Consider the following 18814-nt stretch of genomic DNA (forward strand, 5'->3'; position numbering starts at 1 on the left):
GATTATGCATTGCCCGTCATATTTCACATATGGTGCAACTGCATTTGGCTCAGACAAACTGTATATGTATCACAGACTCTGAAAAGTGAAGATGATCTTTAGACAACAAATGTTCAAGTATCCCAGATGCTGACAGCTTAGCTTAACACATACTATATACAGTACGTATGTATGCAGTACATGTGCTACATGTGGCCTCAAACTGTTTACATAACATGGGGATTACTCATGTTGTAATACAATAATAGAAAACAGACTAGCCTACGCTTGCAGAGTCATTCAGACTTTATTGACAGTAGGTATAGGCTTATCCCTGCCTTCACAGCACACATTAGTATCTATTTATGGTACCAAAAACTGGAATGATTTTGTTATGTTAACAACTTGTGGTTTCAACGGCTGCTGCTCCAGCTGTGTAAGGTGAACACAAGTGCCCAATTTAGGTCATACCAAAAAAAAAAAGAGAGAGAGAGAGTCAGTCCAACGGCTGCAGTGGAATTACGGCCAGAAATCATTGAAGCAAGCCAAACCTGAGAGCAGGGAGGTTTGTGTTTAAATGTGCAGACAGGAAGTGACAAGCTGGAGAGAGAGAGATCCAAATGAAACTCATCTATTTTGTTTCAAAATAGATTACCATCTAACCATTTCAGGCTTATGGAAATCTATCAAAATGCACGTTATTGGTCTAATATGTTACAGTGTGGTCAAAGTCATATGAGGATAGAGTCTGGGAACCCTTCATCCCCCACAAAGAGTAATGTTAATGAAAGTGCAGCTGATTTGTAGACTGATCACTGCTCATTGTTATTTATCAGCCGTGCATCAGTCGTTTTTTAACGGCAGACTATTCGTGTGCTCTGCAGACACGGATGTCTGTTTGGGTTTGTAAGCACAAGTACACACACACACACACACACACACACACACAGAGGGAGAGAGAGAGGTCTGCAGTTTCTCATGGCTGTGAGCTGCTGCAGAAAATTTCCCCTCATCCCCTCCTCTCCCCGCCCCCACATCTTGCCTCCATTATTCCCGTGTTTTCCATGCAACTCCGGTGACAGGGAGAAACATAGCTGGCAAGTGAGGGCAGTCTGGAATACGGTCGACTGTTACCCATTTCTTCCGGTCGTCCCCCTCGGTTGCCGACCGTTGGTACGGTCCTCTGCTATCCGCACGTTCACACACCGTTTGTGCACGGTGCCGGTAGCGAAAAGGGGGAGTGGGAGAGGTGGAGTGACGGGTGAGCTGTGGTCGACCGGGACTAGACCCGTGTGAGAAGCTCTCTGCTCTCGGAAGGAGGGATGAGAGAGAAGCCAGCCCTGGAAAACGCTTCACGGTCGCCGTTAATCAGCGCCGAGTTATCTGTAGCTTGAACGGCAGGGATATGAGACATAACGGCTCTGTAGTGTGTAGAGGATACAGAGGATATACAGCGAGCTGCGTCGCTTCTAACTAACTAATGGTCACTAACATGGATGCTGATGTGCCTCCTCCCCTAGGCCGGCCGGGAAAAGGGGTGTTTTTTGATGATTTTCTGGCAGTAACACGACTCGTGTCTTTCTGGGATTAATAATTAGGATTTTTTTTAATTTTTTTTTTATTTTTTGTCTCTGTGTTGGAGCCGTTTTTCTGTGTGGGAGCCTCGTAGGAAGCGTTTGTTTGCAAGGTAACTAACTAATGATAACGTCACTGCCGTCGCAAGCACTGACCAGGCATCACTGTCAACTGTGTGTTTGTGTGTACCTCTGTAATTTTGGTGAAATAATGAGACGTTGTGAACATGGCTGCTTTACACTGTAGTGTCGGGTTACATTCTTCATTTTCATCTCTTTTAATCTCTCCGCTTCTTGCCGGTGAGTCAGGCCTGAGGAGGTGGTTGGGTTAGCCAATTCAAACCTGACTAGTAATAGGTCAGAAATGTTGGTGGGAAACATAGAGCATGAATCACTCACCAGGACTACACCTCATGTGATTTCAGTCATCCTGACTACATGGTAATATAATGTTTACAACATACGTTAGAGCTCATTGTGGTGCTGTAAATATATCCAGTGATTTCGAGAAGACTTATCTCATTATAAATAATATGAACTATACATCACTTAACTTACTCATGGAGCAGAAACACTACATTAACTTGAAATAGTTATACTCAATACATTTTCTTACGTTTTTTTAAACCCCTGTTTAATGATAACAAGCTATTAATAGAAACCATAGTACATTTGGTTTCATGGCGGATAGAAACTCAGTAGCATGTCCAATACCACAAAGTGAATTTTATGACTAAAACCAATAAGCGTCTGTCTATGCCAGATTGGGCTGCCTAATTTTAGCCTGCAGGCAGTGATTTGTTACGTTGACATTAAGGTTTGTACTATTCCCAGGTGCCTCAAGCAGAGTGCCAGTGAGAGAGTGTGTATTTGTGTCTGTGTGTGTGTGTATACACTTTCTGCATTGCAGTTTAAAGTATTCTGCAGACAAGATACTTTCGTAGGATGTTTTTAGTCAGTGTACTGTAGTCCTGTCTTCTCTTCTATCACGTGTCCAAACTCAGTGATGGAGATAATGGAGAAAGATTAGTTTAACCAGCACAATGTTTTCAGAAATTATATGTTTGCAAATAGTCTAGTAACTTTGCACCAACCGTTCTTGTATTATCTACATTTGGTTATAATGACCTACAACTTTGACTTAGTAGTCATGGTAGTAATTAAAATTACTGTATACAGTATAAACATGGAAAGTTTTGGAAAGGTAATGTAACTCCAGACAGGAGATGAAAACAAAAGGCAACGCTGGAAAATGTAAGGGTGTGTGTGTCACTGACTGTGTGCACAGGTGCACCCAATCTAAACCCTCAAACCACAGGAGATCAATGGTGAGTGGGAGGGTAAACCGAATCCCTCAAAGTAGCTAGAAGCCACACACACACACACACACACACACAACACACACACACACACACACACACACACATACATCAACATACACCAGTAGTCATTCAGCAGAGTTCACACAGGGATGAGTGTTGAGACACAACTCTGTCACTTCTTTCCCTCTCTTTTTCTGGTGTCTTCAGCTTTCTGCTAAACTCTCACCTCCAACCTGCCACCTCAATGCCAGCTGGAGTGGTGAGAAAGTAGGTGTATGCTATACTTATGTTGTGGACACACCCTTACCAAATTGCTAGAGCCTCAGGTGGCCAATATGATCCTTCTCATGTTGAAGAGTTACAAACCGGTTACGCTTGTGCTCATGTTTATGGCATTTGTGCTTTGATGGGAGTTCTCATCGAATGTTTGACAACGAGAATGTCGCTCCTTCTTTCTCTTTTCTCTCCTTCTTTTCCAACTTTTCTTACCCCTACACCCCACCCCTCCACACACCCACACACACACCACCCTCTCTTCCCCCATCTCCCAGATGTGAGGGAAGTGTGGGAGGAGCCATGGGGTGTTTGTGTTCCTCAGGGTCCCCGCTTCCTGTTGAATCGTCCAGAAACTCCACATGTGCCGAAAACACCATGACACAGACACACATACACACAAACATACACATGCAGAACACTCTGGCACAATTTGTACATCTTTTTTTGGAAGTCTAACTCGATTTCTGGCGTGAGTTTTAATCCTTAGTCTTGTATTTGTTTATATTTAATCATGCAGTAGCAAACTCTCTGACAGGTTTGGAGAAATGGCTTTGTCTGTCATGTGAAATGTTTGGTCTAATTTGTGGCACATTGTTCCCACAGTTGACTGTTTCATCATTGCACCTGCTTCATTGTTTACGGATGAACTTGGCAGATGGATAGATTGGATATTTTTTTTGCAGCTCTATTCTGCAAACCTTGTGTCAACAACACAGACAAACACTCGAGTGAGCACTGACAGCAGGCAGCTTCGCTCACTGTGGTCATTGAAGTCCACTGATGGATAATGGATTTCCTGCTCAAGGAGGAACGTTAGAAATTTCAGCACAAGATGTTGTCTCTACTGGCTCATTGTGTGTAGTTAGCTCAGCTAACCTTATTAAGACTTCACTGAGATCCCACACAGACATACACACTCCAAGTCTCCTGTACATAATGGATGTGGGGATGCATCATGTTCTTTGATTTAATGAACTGGGAATATATGAATATATGAGTTGTTTGGAAATTTAAGTAGTTTTCTTCATATGCTTGGCATCAATGGATACCCATACAAAAGTCTGCTTTTGACATGTATCTGTGTAATATGTAAAACATATTAACAAGCATCTCTTGTCTTTTGTTTCTCTGTTCCTCAGATGACAGAGGGGAGGCGATGTCAGGTCCATCTCCTGGACGACAGGAAGCTGGAGCTCCTTGTACAGGTGAGTCTCTCTTCCCTCTCTTTCTCTCTCTCTCTCTCTCTCTCTATCTCTCTGGTGTCCTAAGGGACCCGATTACTGCTGACCAAGGGAAATGTGGTCAGCAGTTGGTGACTTTGCGCTTTCTTGATGTTCACCTGATCTCTCCACACACACAGATTCACACATGCGCTTGAGCGCAGCAGACCCTGCCCTAATATGCTCTCTCTGTAGAAGCTATGCATTGAGAAACAGAGGGCAGCCCCAATCATATCCTAAACAAAAACCTTTACTGGCCCTAAACTCATGCTTCATGAGGTCATTATTCACCCCCCATTGCTCCTTATCCCCCAGAATGCTTCAGTAATCTACACATCTGTTTGTCTGACTGCTTGTCTGTCTATCTGTATGTCTGTTGAAAATGATGCATCTTCCAAATGTCTTGGAAAAAACAAAGCAGCATGCTGCCCCCTTCCCCCTACATTCAGCCTTCAATCGTCCCAGCAGGCCTTTCTGCAGTAATGACCAAGGGCCATTTCAAAACCCTACCCTGCATAATGTATTTTACAACACACATTACATAAGGTGGGGATTTTTGAATTTTTTATAAACTGTGTGGCACTCTGTGTAGTAACTTCTCACTTGATTTGTTCCTCTCCCCTTCATTGATTGTTGATGACATTCATTTCGGTCATCTGTAAAATCCCTTCATGGTTTGGCTTCATGTATCGAAGCATTTTTGTACGAAGCTCTTTCCACTCTTCTTAACCTCCCAAGCTCCTCTTGGGTCTGCTCATTACTCGATTCCTCTGGAAAGAGAGGAAGACAAAAGAAGTTAATTGCCCTGGAACAGGAGAAGAGGTGCAAGTGGAGAGTAGAAAGACTGACGCAGAAACTCAGGAGATTGAGAGGGAGAGGGAAAAGCGAGATGAGAGCTCAGAAATGGAGAGACATGAGATGACACTAAAGGGATGGGAATAGAGAGGAGAAAATGGAGGGGGGAGCCGAGGAAAGGTCTGCTGACTTTCTGATTTGATTACTCTGCCAGAACTGATCCTCTCTTTTAAAGTGGTACTTCTTTCTGCTCCTCTTCCATTCTCTCTCTCTTTCTCTCTCCATCTCTCTGACTTTCCACTCTTCACCCTCCATATCTTGTTTTCTCACTCAGCTTCTTGCTTGCCTTTACCTGCCTTTCCCTGGCTGTGTCTCCTTCTAAATCTCCAAATACAACCACAGCAGCTCCATATCTCCTCACCAATTCATCCTCTCATCCGCTTGGCCATCAGGGAAGGAAATAACACGGAAAAAAACAAGAAGAGAGTTGAAGAGTCGAATAAAAACATTACAGTGATCTCTGTTTTAGGTAAAGAGTTTTACAGGTACTTGAAGACAAGTTGTAGGTGAGAAAATCTTTTCTGTTTACGACATAATATACACAGTGGTAGCAAATGGTATTTTTACAGTTTGGCAATGGTATTAGCAAGAGAGAAGACATAACAAGAAGGCAGGAAGAGGGGATGTTATTAACAAATCACTGCCATTTAAATCAGGATACTGTTGACTTTCTATCTCTTTTTCTCGCTCTCTGTCCTTGCGTCTCCATTGGGCGGATGCACAGTAGGCCAGTGAGTTGTTAGTAGGACCACAGAGAATTTCAGTGTTATTCTTAGTTTTCCAGTCAACTAAGAAGCAGTCAAGTCCTCCACTCATTTGCACAAAAAAAAGGATTTCTTGCAAGGGATGATCATAATTCATAAGCAGTGCAAACAGTTGTGTTTCTCAAATATTAAGGCAGTGGTCCAGTATTACACGCTCCACTGGGCTATTTCATGTCTTCACTGATCATTTAACAGCACTGTGGTCAAGTCTGTCCCGTTGAGGTTTTCATTTAAGTTCCTGTCGCCAAGCCAAGTGCACCAGCGAGCCAGCTAGCTTGCCTATGAAAGGCTGGATCTCACTTCTGTCACTGGCTTGTAACATTGACCAGCTGTTTAATCCCAGAAGTGTTGTTCACTTTTTTCTTCCTTATCCCCTTCCTCTTACCTTTGATAGCGTGTCCTCTGTGGTCTGTTTATGGAGCAACGCCTCATTGGCAGGGAACTATGTGCCAGAGGGCTAACACACCTATTGACCAGGTTGTAAAGATTGAAGCTAACCACCAAATACATCATTGGGTGAAAATATATGCCAGCCATATGGCTATGGCTATTCCCTAATGCTAGAGTGGTGAAGGCTAAAGAGTGAATGGGGCTTTAAGCTTCCATGCCAATGTGAATGACTCTACATTAAATAGAAGAGACACTTACCATTAATGAGAAGTGCTGCAGCACATGTCTGTATATAAAATACTAGTTAAAATATTAAAACCAGACTTTAAGGCGGAAAAAATGATACAATTAATGAAAGGCATGTGGCTAAGAGCCTTTTCCTTACCCAGCCTTGGACTGTAAGGCCTGCCACTGATAAATCAGTTAGTGTCCCATAAATCTGAAAAACCCTGAAGGTGCCCAGGGCCTGACTTGCTGTTTGCAGAGATTGGGCCATGACTTGCTGCCAGCCAGGCCGGTGAGCTACTGTTGTGTGTTTGTCACTTGTCTGTGGGTTTGCTCTTGCATGTCTCCGCCTCACTAGCACCTCCTTGTAACTCTTATGCTGTTAATTACCTGTGCTGCTGAGGAGGCACAGGCTAAATGTCTATTAGTAGTAATGCTGTCTAAGCTAGCAGAGAGCTTTACTGTCTGATAGATGGCTCCATACTGTGTGTGTGTGTGTGTGTGTGTGTGTGTGTGTGTGTGTGTGTCTTTAATATTGTGTGTGTGTGTGTTTAGTGTGCCGTATCACTTACTATATTACCTGTCATTCATTGTGTCTATCACTATTGTTATCTTCCACAACATTATTACACATCCGTTCTGTATCTTCCATCTCACAGATAGGCTGTATAGTGTCAGGATATGTGCATGCGTGAGGAGAGGGTGAGTCGTCACTTGAAGAGAGAGCCTAACTCAATTATACTATCCAGTGCAGCCCATGTGATTTTTACAGTCTGCTTGGTATTCATAACAATGTTGAGAGAAGAAGCTCAGCCTAACCTTACAGAAATCCTTGCCTTGTTCTTTTTCATCTTCAGTCATACGTTTCTGATATTTAACGGTGTATCTGGGGTTTATTTTTATCTCCATATCATCTTTCCAACAGTTTACTATAAGTGTCCATGTGTCCCTGTTCCCCAGCTAATTGTTTGTTATGCTGCAGTGGCATGGATGATGTTTAATTGATATTGTTGCCAAGACAGTTGACTGCTGTGGGGTAATAAGAGACCACCACTGTAATGTGTCTCAGACTGAACCAAAACATGCATTACTGCTAATACTATAAAGATAGCTTGTTACTAGACCTAAAATTTCCACATCTAAAATGTTTTCAGCACTTCAAAGGGGCCTTGTGTTGCACTCATGAATGGCTGCTCTCCCACTTGGAGAAACAACACAGCCAGTAAGAGCCCTTGTAGATGGGACTACCAATTTTTTCAGAGTCAGACAGATCAGGACTTAAACATAGTTCAGGTCAGCATTTCAATCACTGATATGTTAAACTACATTTAACCATAGAATAAATACTAAATTAACATGTTCTTTGCTAAGAGAGGTGAGTATATGATTCTTAATGTAAATATGCATTTGACAGTAGCAGAGTTATGTCAAAGGGACACAGCGACCGAATCGTCTAGCACAGTATCCCTGTTGTTCTCTAGTTCTCTATCATCATCTGGTTTATAAGTTATTTGGATTCGAATATCAGAAGGCACAATCAACCTATATGTTAGCTTCTCCTCGAGCTCTCGCTATCGTTTCTGTTCTCTCCAGAGCCTTTTTGTGTAGCAGGATCACTGTAGGCGTCGCGCTTATATGAGATCTAGGTCACTGGAGATGTGTGTGTGCGTGCATGTGCGCGTGTGTGTGTGTGTGTGTATGCTTGCTGTCTGCATGACATCACCTCCTTCGCTTAAAATAGCCCTTAGTAGCTTCTGTCACTGAAGTTGTAGCTTTGCAGTGAGCAGATAGCACAGGACCTCAGGAGGAGATTATTAAGAATGTGCACACTAATACACCACTGGGTGAAAATATATGCCAGTTCTATACTGTGTGTGTGTGTGTGTGTGTGTGTGTGTGTGTGTGTTTGTGTGTGTGTGTGTGTGTGCGCGCGTGTGTGTGTGTTCATATTTAGGTACACATAGTATGTTTTCCTCTTGTCCTCCTCTATCTTGTATGTATACTGCGCAACACATATATTCCTCCTGTATGTTGTGAGCGGATTACATGCATTCTGTGTATGGGCTCATGTGTGCATATATGCATGAACATTTGTGTGTGTGTGTGTGTGTGTAATGAAATTGTAGGCAGCGAGGCACACCCATGGTTAACCTCAGGGTGGGGCGTGCTGCTGTTACCCAGGATGTCACAAACCAGCAGCATATGGCACCAGTCCCCGGCCTCTGCTTGGCTTTAAGATGCTCTGCATGCTCTGAGCGTTGTGATGAATGGAGCTTGTCATCACATACAGTATAGCCAGACAGTATTCCACAATATTAACTCGCTAGCAAACTCTTGTGCTAGCTGCAGCCCTCTCCCTGCAATACAGTCGTTCAGCCCAGAGCCATGACTCTGCAGTAGAGGTGTGGGTCAGAGAGGCAGAAAGGAGAGAGGGAGGGGAAGGGCAGGGTACCTGCACTGTCAGCAACATCCACACACTCTATCCATCTTTCTCACGCGCTCTCTCTCATTTATCTCCTCCTCTCTTGCTCTTTTCCCCAGTGTTTGTCAGAATGCTTAGTCATTGCAGTAGATCAATAGCTGATAGAATACATTAACATAAAACCCTACCACATGTACTTGCTCCAATTAAGCTACAGTGTGAAAAATCACTACACTCATACACAAGACAAGTTATATCCAAACATAAGGAGAGCAATACTAATGTGTCTGTCTCCCTGCAGCCCAAGCTGATGGCTAAGGATTTGCTGGACCTTGTGGCCTCTCACTTCAACCTCAAGGAGAAGGAGTACTTTGGAATTGCATACACAGACGAAACGTAAGTCACATTCAACTATTAAAGCCTTTGAGCGGTTTGTCAGCGCTGTCCCATAGCACTGTAACCACATCCAGACTATTAATATTTTAATTCCTGTTTGGATACTCAGTCTCAGTTTCTATCAGTGGAATTGTTAAAGCAACGTAGAAGTCGACGAGAGGCAAAGTAGGTATTAAAGTTAAGCATGCAACCAGTTATGCTGTTCATATTTTCACATGACTACACCTTAAACTACATGTGCTCATTAATTGATGTTTTTAGTATTGGTAAAGAAATCCAAAACCTGTTGAAAAGGCTAGAGCTATTGTCAAATATTTAGAGCTAACATTAGCAAGATGCTGCACCATATACAAAAGTGCCACTATGATAACTCTAGTTGCCAGAACATTGTTTTAGTTTTAAGTATAGTCTCAGAAATCTTGCAGTAAAATGTGGCTTTTGGTTTTAGCCTGTTTTTCTCCTGAGGAATTTACAGTCTGGTATTGTATACTTAACTGTGTTTGTTGTTGTTTTGTTTGACATATTTAGATATGAATTGGCTCTTAGATTTAAAAATGTTAAAATTTAAAAAAACTAGATATCCTGTTTATGGTTTTAACAAAAACCAAATAAAAGGTTTTTTCACACAAACCTTCATTCTGGTCAAAACAAAGATTCATGATCATCATGAATATCACACTAGGGTTGTGATGTTAGGATGAGGTTATGATTATCTTGCTTTGCGGCCTGTTTCCCAAAAGAATAGTTGCTAAATATATTATCAACTTAAATAGTTGCAACCATGCAGTTGCGATGCAAATGTTTCCCAAAACCATAGTTTGAACTATTGCGGTAACTATGTTGGTAACTTATACAGTACAAATCATTATTAAGCCACACAGATTTTTCTCAAAACCATAGTTACACCGAATGTTTGCAAACAATCTTACGTTGTATAGTTCCTACTGCAGGTCTTGAGCTGTGGTTAGAACCTTAGCTTCTGGTGACTACATCATCAATGACAGAAGATGCAGTCAAAGGAAGGTAGTCACCATGTGATTAAGCTGAAAATGTAATATTGTCACAAATGTCATATTTAGGCATAATATTACAAATTTTGTGAGTCTCATACCATGTTAGTTCAGTGGGAAACAGCCCCTGCACTAGCAAAAGGTTATGAGGCTACATCTGCCAGAGGACTTGTTATGAGAACTGTGCTTGAAATGCAAAACTGACTTTACTGTTTTGTGACCTAGAAAGACAGAAGCACCACAACATGATAGTGCGGAACTAGTCATGCAGACATACAAATGATTTACATGGAAGCAAACATTTCCATGGCCTTTATGTGTCTCTTCTTTGTTTCATCTCATGCACCCAATGATGTCAAGCAAGACTGGCCACTGCTCTATGGCATTTACACAGCTGTGACAGATTGTGTAACCAATGTCAGTCCAGAAAAGAAATATCAGCTTTGCAGTCTTGGTCCCCCAGGGCTAATTCTATGGTGTGTAGATTTGTAAGGTGTGCCTGGGGAGAGCAGACGCCTCAGATCTGACTGCTCAGTGGTCAGAGACTGTGGGGGAGGGGGGGGAGAGATTGAGAGACACAGACAGAAGGAGGGCGACTTTGAGAGAGATGTTGCTCAGTTGCTCAGGAGACCATGTAGGGTTACTAGGGTGACAAGCTGTCTGCAGTTTTCCCCTCTGTTGGAGAGGGAGAGAGAAATGGGAGGAGAGGGGGAAAGAAGTGGGGGAAAATAGAAGGGAAGGAATAGTAACAGATAAATGAGGAAATATTAAATGTCATGAGATTAAGTTTTTGTGTGTCCTTGTTGGATATTCAGACATCCATTGTCAATAGCATTGATTGATTGTTTTGCGCTTTTGTCTCATCAGGGGTCATTTTAGTTGGCTGCAGTTGGACCGCAGGGTATTAGAACATGAGTTCCCCAAGAAGTCTGGTCCCATCGTCCTCTACTTCTGTGTCAGGTGAGTTTTTCCTTCCGTAACTTAATCACCTCATTTACACATACCATGGTCTCTTATTGGAGTTTGAATGTAAGTTGAAGAGAGAAAGGAAGATGGAGAGAGTGCGTCTGCATATGTATTTGTTTATGCACATGCATTCATGTGGTAATGGGAACAGATTAACAAGGTTAGTTATGACAGGCCCCTATGAAATTGCTTTGACCCCAGTGTTTAACTCCCGCCACAGGGGCCTCTCAGCCAATCATGTGCCTCTTAGACCTCATCAGTATGCGCTACATGCAAATCCCATCACATAGCCTTACGGTGACTACAAAGTGCCATACTCCAAAGAAGACAGCAGAACGCTTTCCCATAGGGAGAGGAGCCTTATAATTTCTGTGGATTTATATGGAGAAGCAATTCGAGAAAAACAGTTCTCACTTGTGAATGTAATGCTAAACAGGGTGGAAAATATTCTAGTATATAATTCAACATGTGATGAGGCATGTGCACTTGCAGTGGGCTCTTATTATTTCTGTTGCTGCATTACAGTCATCTCCTCAGTCAAAAGCCAACTCTTCTATGACCTGTTTTGACAGGGTTGTGAAATAACCCCACAGTCCCACACTCCTCACCAAGCCCTTTGTACTGCTCATACAATGGTGCCACTCATATATAAAACACTCCTGACTCACACACAAGCACTGGATCATGTGTGTAGATGTGACAGAAATACAGAGAGTGCGTGTTTGTGTGTGTGTTTTTTTTTTTTTGTTTGTGTGAGTGTGGTTGCTTTATCTTCAATCGGCTATTGAAAAAGAAAGGCACCTGACCTGAGAAGAGATTTTCTGATCTTTCTTAGTCTCAAATGAAAACGCACAGCCTTCCCAACCCACTCTCTGCCCCAAAACACACACACACACACACACACACACACACACACACACACACACACACACACACGCACGCACGCACGCACGCACGCACACACACACACAGGCTCTCTCAGTGAGAACCCAAAAGGCAAAGCCAAGGCTTTGTTAAGGGCTCAGTGGTTGTTCTCTGTCCCCAACATATCTCGATGATGTCATATACTCCCCAGGGACTGAGACTTGGTTAGCAACGTACATAGTAACGTGATGCACATTAATACTGCTAAACAATGTCACTGAGTAGTCATTTCCAGTTGACATTTACGACACGGCTCAAGTAATGACACGATGACACGGCTGTATATATCGAAATCATATCCTTCGCACATAGACCTATTGTTCACCCTGATTAATGAACAATGGCATCATTGTACAATGTGACAGCGATGCTATCAAAAGATGCAAGATAAGTATATTTGGTTACTATCACTGCTATTTTGACCATCTCCAAAATTTTTGATGAGTTTAACTGATGTCAATTTCCCTGTCTTTATCTTAGATATAGAAACAAATAAAACAACTGTGCATGTGTGGGTCTGTGGTGGAGGTGGTGGGGTGGTCAGGGTGAGGGTCAGCATGTGTGTATTTGCATAGACTAATGGGTGTTTGAGGATGTGGTGTTGGCGCTGTGACGTTGTGAACTTTGACACCATTTTGAGGCTTCATCGCCCCATTTCTCTCCTGCAGTTCAGCCCAATCTTTCACCTCAATCTATCCAAATGTCACACTGACTGCACCCACAACCCCCCAACCCCACCTTCTCATTCTCTCTCTCTCTCTCTCTCTCTCTGATACACACACACACATCCTTACCTTACTTCTTATACACACACACACACACACACACACACACACACACACACACACACACGCACACACACACACGTATGCAGTTTCAGGGCTGTAATGGAACAACAATCAGCCCAAATGTCAGACCTGAATCCATTATCAATCTGAGCATATTGTTTTCATTAGCACAATATTAGGTTTTTTTGTGTTTTGTGTTTGTGTGTAGGTGTGTCTCTCTGTGCAGGTGCATTCACTTCATATGTTTGCATGCTTATGTGGTATTTGCGTGATGCGTGTGTTCCCAGTAAATGCTAGGCAGATGCCCACCTCCTGCTGATTCAGTGGGTGCCTTTTTGCATTTGCTTGCTGCTTTGCTGGCAGTGTGCGTGTATGTCTCATCAACACTGTGGCTTTAATTAAATGTTCACACTGAATATTGACAAGGTTCCTCTCATTCTCTCTTGCAGCTCAATGGGTAACGCGATTTAAGCCCTCCAATATTGATCTTCCTACAATCCCTCTCACTCAATACCTATACACACTCATATGCACACACATGAACACATTAATTTTAAGTATGTTCATAGGAACATGTGCTTAGGTCACATTAAGCACTCTTACAGGGATATATCAAGTCATATACAGAGAGTGTTTCATGTAACTATATATCGCTACTATGCAATTTTCTTTTTCTTTTTACAAAAGATATCACCAAAAAATAAGTCAGGGGACACATGAGAGCATTTGTACTATATAGCACCTTTTTAATGTACATTTCCACCAGAGAGGAGCTAACAATGAGTAGCTTCCTACTGTATCATCTTTGCTTCCCTCTGGCTCTGCATGCATTCATGAGCTAAATTTAGACTGCATTATTATGTTAGTTCTCTGCTCGCTGCTCTGGAGAAGTGGGTTACTGTGCTTCTCTCTCCAGTTTGTGTCAGTGTGTGTGTGTGTGTGTGTATGTGTGTGTGTGTGTGTGTGTGTGTTAGTACTGTATGTGCATGTGGAATCAGTACACACTGCTGATGATGCAGAGAGGTAGACAATGTGTGAAGTGCATCATGTGCACATTCAATCTGCCTGTGAGTGTGTGTTTGCACACACGCATGCACATTCAGATTGTGGAATGTGCGCACACTTACAAACTAATAGTGGATCATTGCCAGCCGCCATGGTGAGAGAGAGAACTGGTTTAAGGGGAAGTGAAAGGACGTTGCTATACAGGTCAGCCTTTGGTATGGTGTGCCCCCCTCTGGCCACTTTGGTCATTGCACCATTTCTGTCACATCAGTCATAGCCTGCATGTTAAATCTGTTCTTTTTGTTTGTGAAGCAAAAACATAATACATCACTGATCTACTTTATAGGATTTATGGGATTCCTTTTAGGATTCAAGGTCAACTAATGCCCTTGTAACCTTTGCTGTTGCAAATGTATTGAGGCTTTTCCTTCTATGTTTTCAGATTCTACATAGAGAGTATATCCTACCTGAAGGACAATGCCACTATTGAGCTGTTTTTTCTTAATGCCAAGTCGATCATCTACAAGGTAAACTCATTACTTTGTTTCTGTAATATATATTGCCAACACAGTTAACTTGTGACAGTGGAGGAATGTTCTGCTTATTCTGAAGTGCTGCAAATGTGAGCAGTTGGGATACTTTGAAATTTTGTATCTAAAACCATAGTTTGCTTCTGGGCTAGAACACTATGTTTCTGTGAAGTATGGGCCTTCATGTTGTTAGAAACATGACACTTTATTAACCCACTTTTGGTTCTAAATGAAGAGACGCCCCAAGAGGCCAGCTTGGACTTCGGTGCTCCACACTGATTTGGTGAAGCAGAAAATGTGAACCATTTGCATCAGCTGTTACCCATCATGTTATGTGCTGCACCACATTCCTGCAACTAGTGAATAATTTGACACATTTGCTGCCATCTGTCAGTGTGGAAGCATATTTATTTGGGTTGTTTAAATAACATTGAAATTAGGCAAAAGGCAAAAAGACAAAAGGCACATAGAAGTATTAGGCAAATGTATTTTGTACATTTAGTGACTTAAAACATCCCCTTCAGAGAAGGCTATTTGTACAATTGTTTGAAGTGAGGGGAGACAGTCTTATTCAGTTAATTGGTTCATGTTCTGCTAATAGTAGTGAGTTGTAGTCTGGTTTGTGTCTGGTTTGTGTAGAATGTCAAGCAGTCAGTTTTTATGTCCAGAAGAGGGCGCATGTGGCCTGAAGGAAAATAATTGCACAGAAATGTCCCGGTAAAAGTGGCAATAAATTTCATCAAATCCAAGACTAGTACATTTTGATACAGTGTATCATCAATGAATAAACAAAGAGCTAGTATTTCTTACTTGTAGTGTTTGAAGTTTTCAATTGATCATGTTTGTGGAATGCATATTCAATATAGTGCAAAGCTTTTTAAGGGGATCCTTCTGTATCTAATGTTGTGAAATAGTAAAACAAACCTTTAATTACTTTGGAGGCTTAAGGTTCTATAGATTAAGACAAGTTGTTACAGACTCTCAAACATAATAAATACTCATGTTTCACTCTAACTTTTATCAGGCACAAAGTCACAGAACTGTGCTGGAAGTGGTTGGTAAGCAGGAGAGAGGCACTGCCCAGCTAGATTAGAGAGACAGACAGACAGAGACAGATGCACATCATCTTAACATTATTGTTATTTGCTGACATCAAACTTGGAGTGGAGGAAGAGCACTCCTATGCTGTTTTTTCCCTTTTCCGTGACCAAAAGGATAGTTCTGCTTCATCCTCTCATTGTAGTTGTAAACCTTGACACCAGCTTTAACACTAGGAGGAGATGCTGCCCTAGTGTAATTTGCAGATCCCTATGCAACTTGCATATTGAGCGTATAGGGCCACCTGGCGCTGAAGAACATGCAGGCATCAGTAAAAGGAAGTGATCACCTCTGGGGCTTGCGATGCCAATGGTTCAGACAAATTTCTCGATTCCCATCCCTAATTAGCAAAACTTGAATGGCGGTGATCATAACAGTAACAGAGAGAGCCTGTCCCACAAACAGAAAGTATCTGGTTCAGTTGAATAAGATGGCTGACTCCTATCTGGCCATTTATTCCACATCACCCCTGACAAGAACATCAGTGTGAAGTACAAATGATCTCCCTACCAGCTCCAGTGATAGATGACCCTGATGACCCCAGAGGACACAGGCATAAAAAGGCAGCAAGAGAAGGAATATTACATAGCATTTTAAGTAAACATGTTTCAGTAGATACAACATAGTAGCTCGGGATTTCATTGTTTGTATAAGTTGTCTGAAACCTTTTCTGGCAGGCTGTGGGAATACATACAGTACAAAAACACACATTGTGTGACGATTGGTAGCCACCCTTGATGTACCACCCAGGGTGGGTTACTTCTGTCTAGTGTTTCATCCTGGCTTTCTGATCTCTCAACCAATTAAGAGGTGGATTGTGAAGGGAACATTCCTGGCATACTTGACCCACTACTCACTGCCCACCAACCCTTATCCTTCCCCCCTTCAATGCACACAGAGCATAGTTGTGTATATATATATATATATAAGCACATGGTTGGTGAATGTGTAAGTATATAACACAAACCAACACTAATTATCATGCCATTAAAGACATTTCACTGCAGCTCAAAATCTCTAATACACAGGGATATTAAATCATCCATGCTTGCACCTCTCTGCCTCCTTCCTTCTCCATCCCCTTACTCAGAAACTCAGAAGAAAACAGTAATGCAACTTAAACTAAAACACCTTCGGAAAATGTTCTACGTAGTCAGTAACCAGAGCATCCATGCCTACCCTCAACCCCTAAACCCCCTCTCCCAACCCCCTCCACTTTGCCTCTAATCTCCGAGCTCCATCCACATGAAGAGGTCATGAAATTAGAGAAGGGAGAGAGGAAAAACAGAGGGGGAGTGGTATGGAGATGAAAGGAACCACCAAGCCATCTCGGAGAAGTGGATGATGATCAGAGGCACGTCCACTTTTCCTCCTGAACATCAGCACAGTGTGTGTTTTATTTACTTGATGCCAGCAGAATTTCTGTATCATTCATGACCCCTGTTCTCTCTTCTCTTTTCTCCTCTCATTGCAGGAGCTTATTGAAGTGGACAGTGATGTTGTTTTCGAATTGGCTTCCTATATTCTACAAGTAAGATGGAGCGTGTTTGTTTGTGTGTGCATGTGTGGGAGTGGATGTCTGTCCAGATGTCTGTTTTTTCTCCTCAGCTCCAGCACTTTCTTTCTCCCATTCCTTTCTCAATAGTAGGTTAGTCCATTAACTGCAAGGTCATGTTACACCTAGACGGGGCCGATTGGTTTGTCTGTATGCGTGTGTGTGTGTGTTTCTGTGTGAGTGCATGTGCCCTCCATGTAAGTGCAGATGCACAGTATCAGGTATCTGCCTTCAGAGGTTCCACTCCAGGCGGAGGTTTAATGTTTCTCTCTCTGTTTCCAGAGCAGCAGACCTGACTGCATGTTCACCTATGCAAATGGAACTTACACACCTATTTTATGGTCACATATCCGTATGGGTAAATTGTCCTCTCACTACTTTCCCTCTTTCCCTTTCTGTTCAACAGGAGGCTAAAGGTGATTTCACCAGGTAAGCACACAAGTCATCATCATATGTAATGTACATATGCATCCGTCCCTGTAGCCGCGAGTGTTAAGAGGACAGGTCACGGTTTTGATTAAGAGTGATGGTGCTACAATTTAAAAGCATATTAAACTCCTCCCTTTTGGCAACTATAAGGAATATGTAGAGGAAAACACCTTGTTCTCTTGCTCAGCAGCCCATTTATATGGAGATATCCTCTTGTCTCCTTGTTTTAGATTGCAATGATGTTATGAGCAAAATCAATATGAAGTTAATTATGATTATGATGAACCTCGTCTCCATTTAAGCCTGTGGATTAGGTCATTTTTGATCAGGAGGTGACCTTTACACCAGATTCACTCACTGGGAAATCAAAACTGTAATCAAGTTGGTCCAACCCAAGAAAACTCCCTCATAAAAGGGAGTGCAGTGACAGACCACAACATTCACATGGCCCTTGAAACCACGTTGAGGAATCGTGCAATATATTGCTTTGTAGCAATCATTGTAGTGCATGTTGTTGTTTTTCAAGGCCAAGTTTTCTTTCTTTCTTTCCCGTCTTTATCCTCTTAGTTGTATTGCTGTTGTTTTCCTAAATGAAAATCAAACATGCTGCCACACAGCAGACCTAAAACAACAAAGCATCTTGACACTAATTTGTTTGTGTACTGGATGGATGACCCAATCTTCCACCATTCCAATTTTTCTTTTCAAATATTCTGTGTCATCTGCTACGTCCCCTCCCTAGTGACATGAGTAGTTGCGTTAATACATGTTGATTCAGAAGGGAGAGGCACAGACAGAGGGACAACAGAGATAATATCAGTGGTTTGTCTGTTCCCCTGATTTACATCTCTCCCTCCTTCTTTCCTGCCATCCTTGTTCCACTTTTGTTCACTCGTTTTCAAGCTGTGCTGCCATTCATTAGAAACAAATGGATTGCATGTATATGTATATGTGTGTGTGTGTGTGTGTGTGTGTGTGTGTGTGTGTGTGATGACAATTTAAGACAGAGTACACTATTGGGACATGAAATATTTCTTAATATGAATTTTAAAAAAATGGCCAGCTATTCAGTTCACAAAATATTAG

General features: G+C 42.2%; 1 protein-coding gene across 10 annotated transcripts in view; it reads left to right on the forward strand.

Annotated features, from left to right (window-relative positions):
- The window catches only part of frmd4a (FERM domain containing 4A), a 102510-nt gene that overhangs the window by 63313 nt on the left and 20383 nt on the right, over positions 1-18814 (forward strand). For 9 of the 10 annotated variants that reach the window (XR_008828800.1, XM_056386501.1, XM_056386502.1 and 6 more), the window contains exons 2-7: positions 4291-4356; positions 9329-9423; positions 11301-11393; positions 14559-14643; positions 17219-17275; positions 17706-17728. Coding sequence is in view for 9 of the 10 variants with exons in the window: in XM_056386501.1 (XP_056242476.1) it covers positions 4291-4356; positions 9329-9423; positions 11301-11393; positions 14559-14643; positions 17219-17275; positions 17706-17728 (419 nt within the window). In the remaining variant the exon portion in view is untranslated. Of the gene's footprint in view, positions 1-1082; positions 1667-4290; positions 4357-9328; positions 9424-11300; positions 11394-14558; positions 14644-17218; positions 17276-17705; positions 17729-18814 lie in introns of those variants that run through there. The other variant, XM_056386503.1, reaches the window with a different exon arrangement.

This window comes from Seriola aureovittata, chromosome 10 (genome assembly GCF_021018895.1).
Source record: "Seriola aureovittata isolate HTS-2021-v1 ecotype China chromosome 10, ASM2101889v1, whole genome shotgun sequence".
Taxonomy (NCBI): Eukaryota; Metazoa; Chordata; class Actinopteri; order Carangiformes; family Carangidae; genus Seriola; species Seriola aureovittata.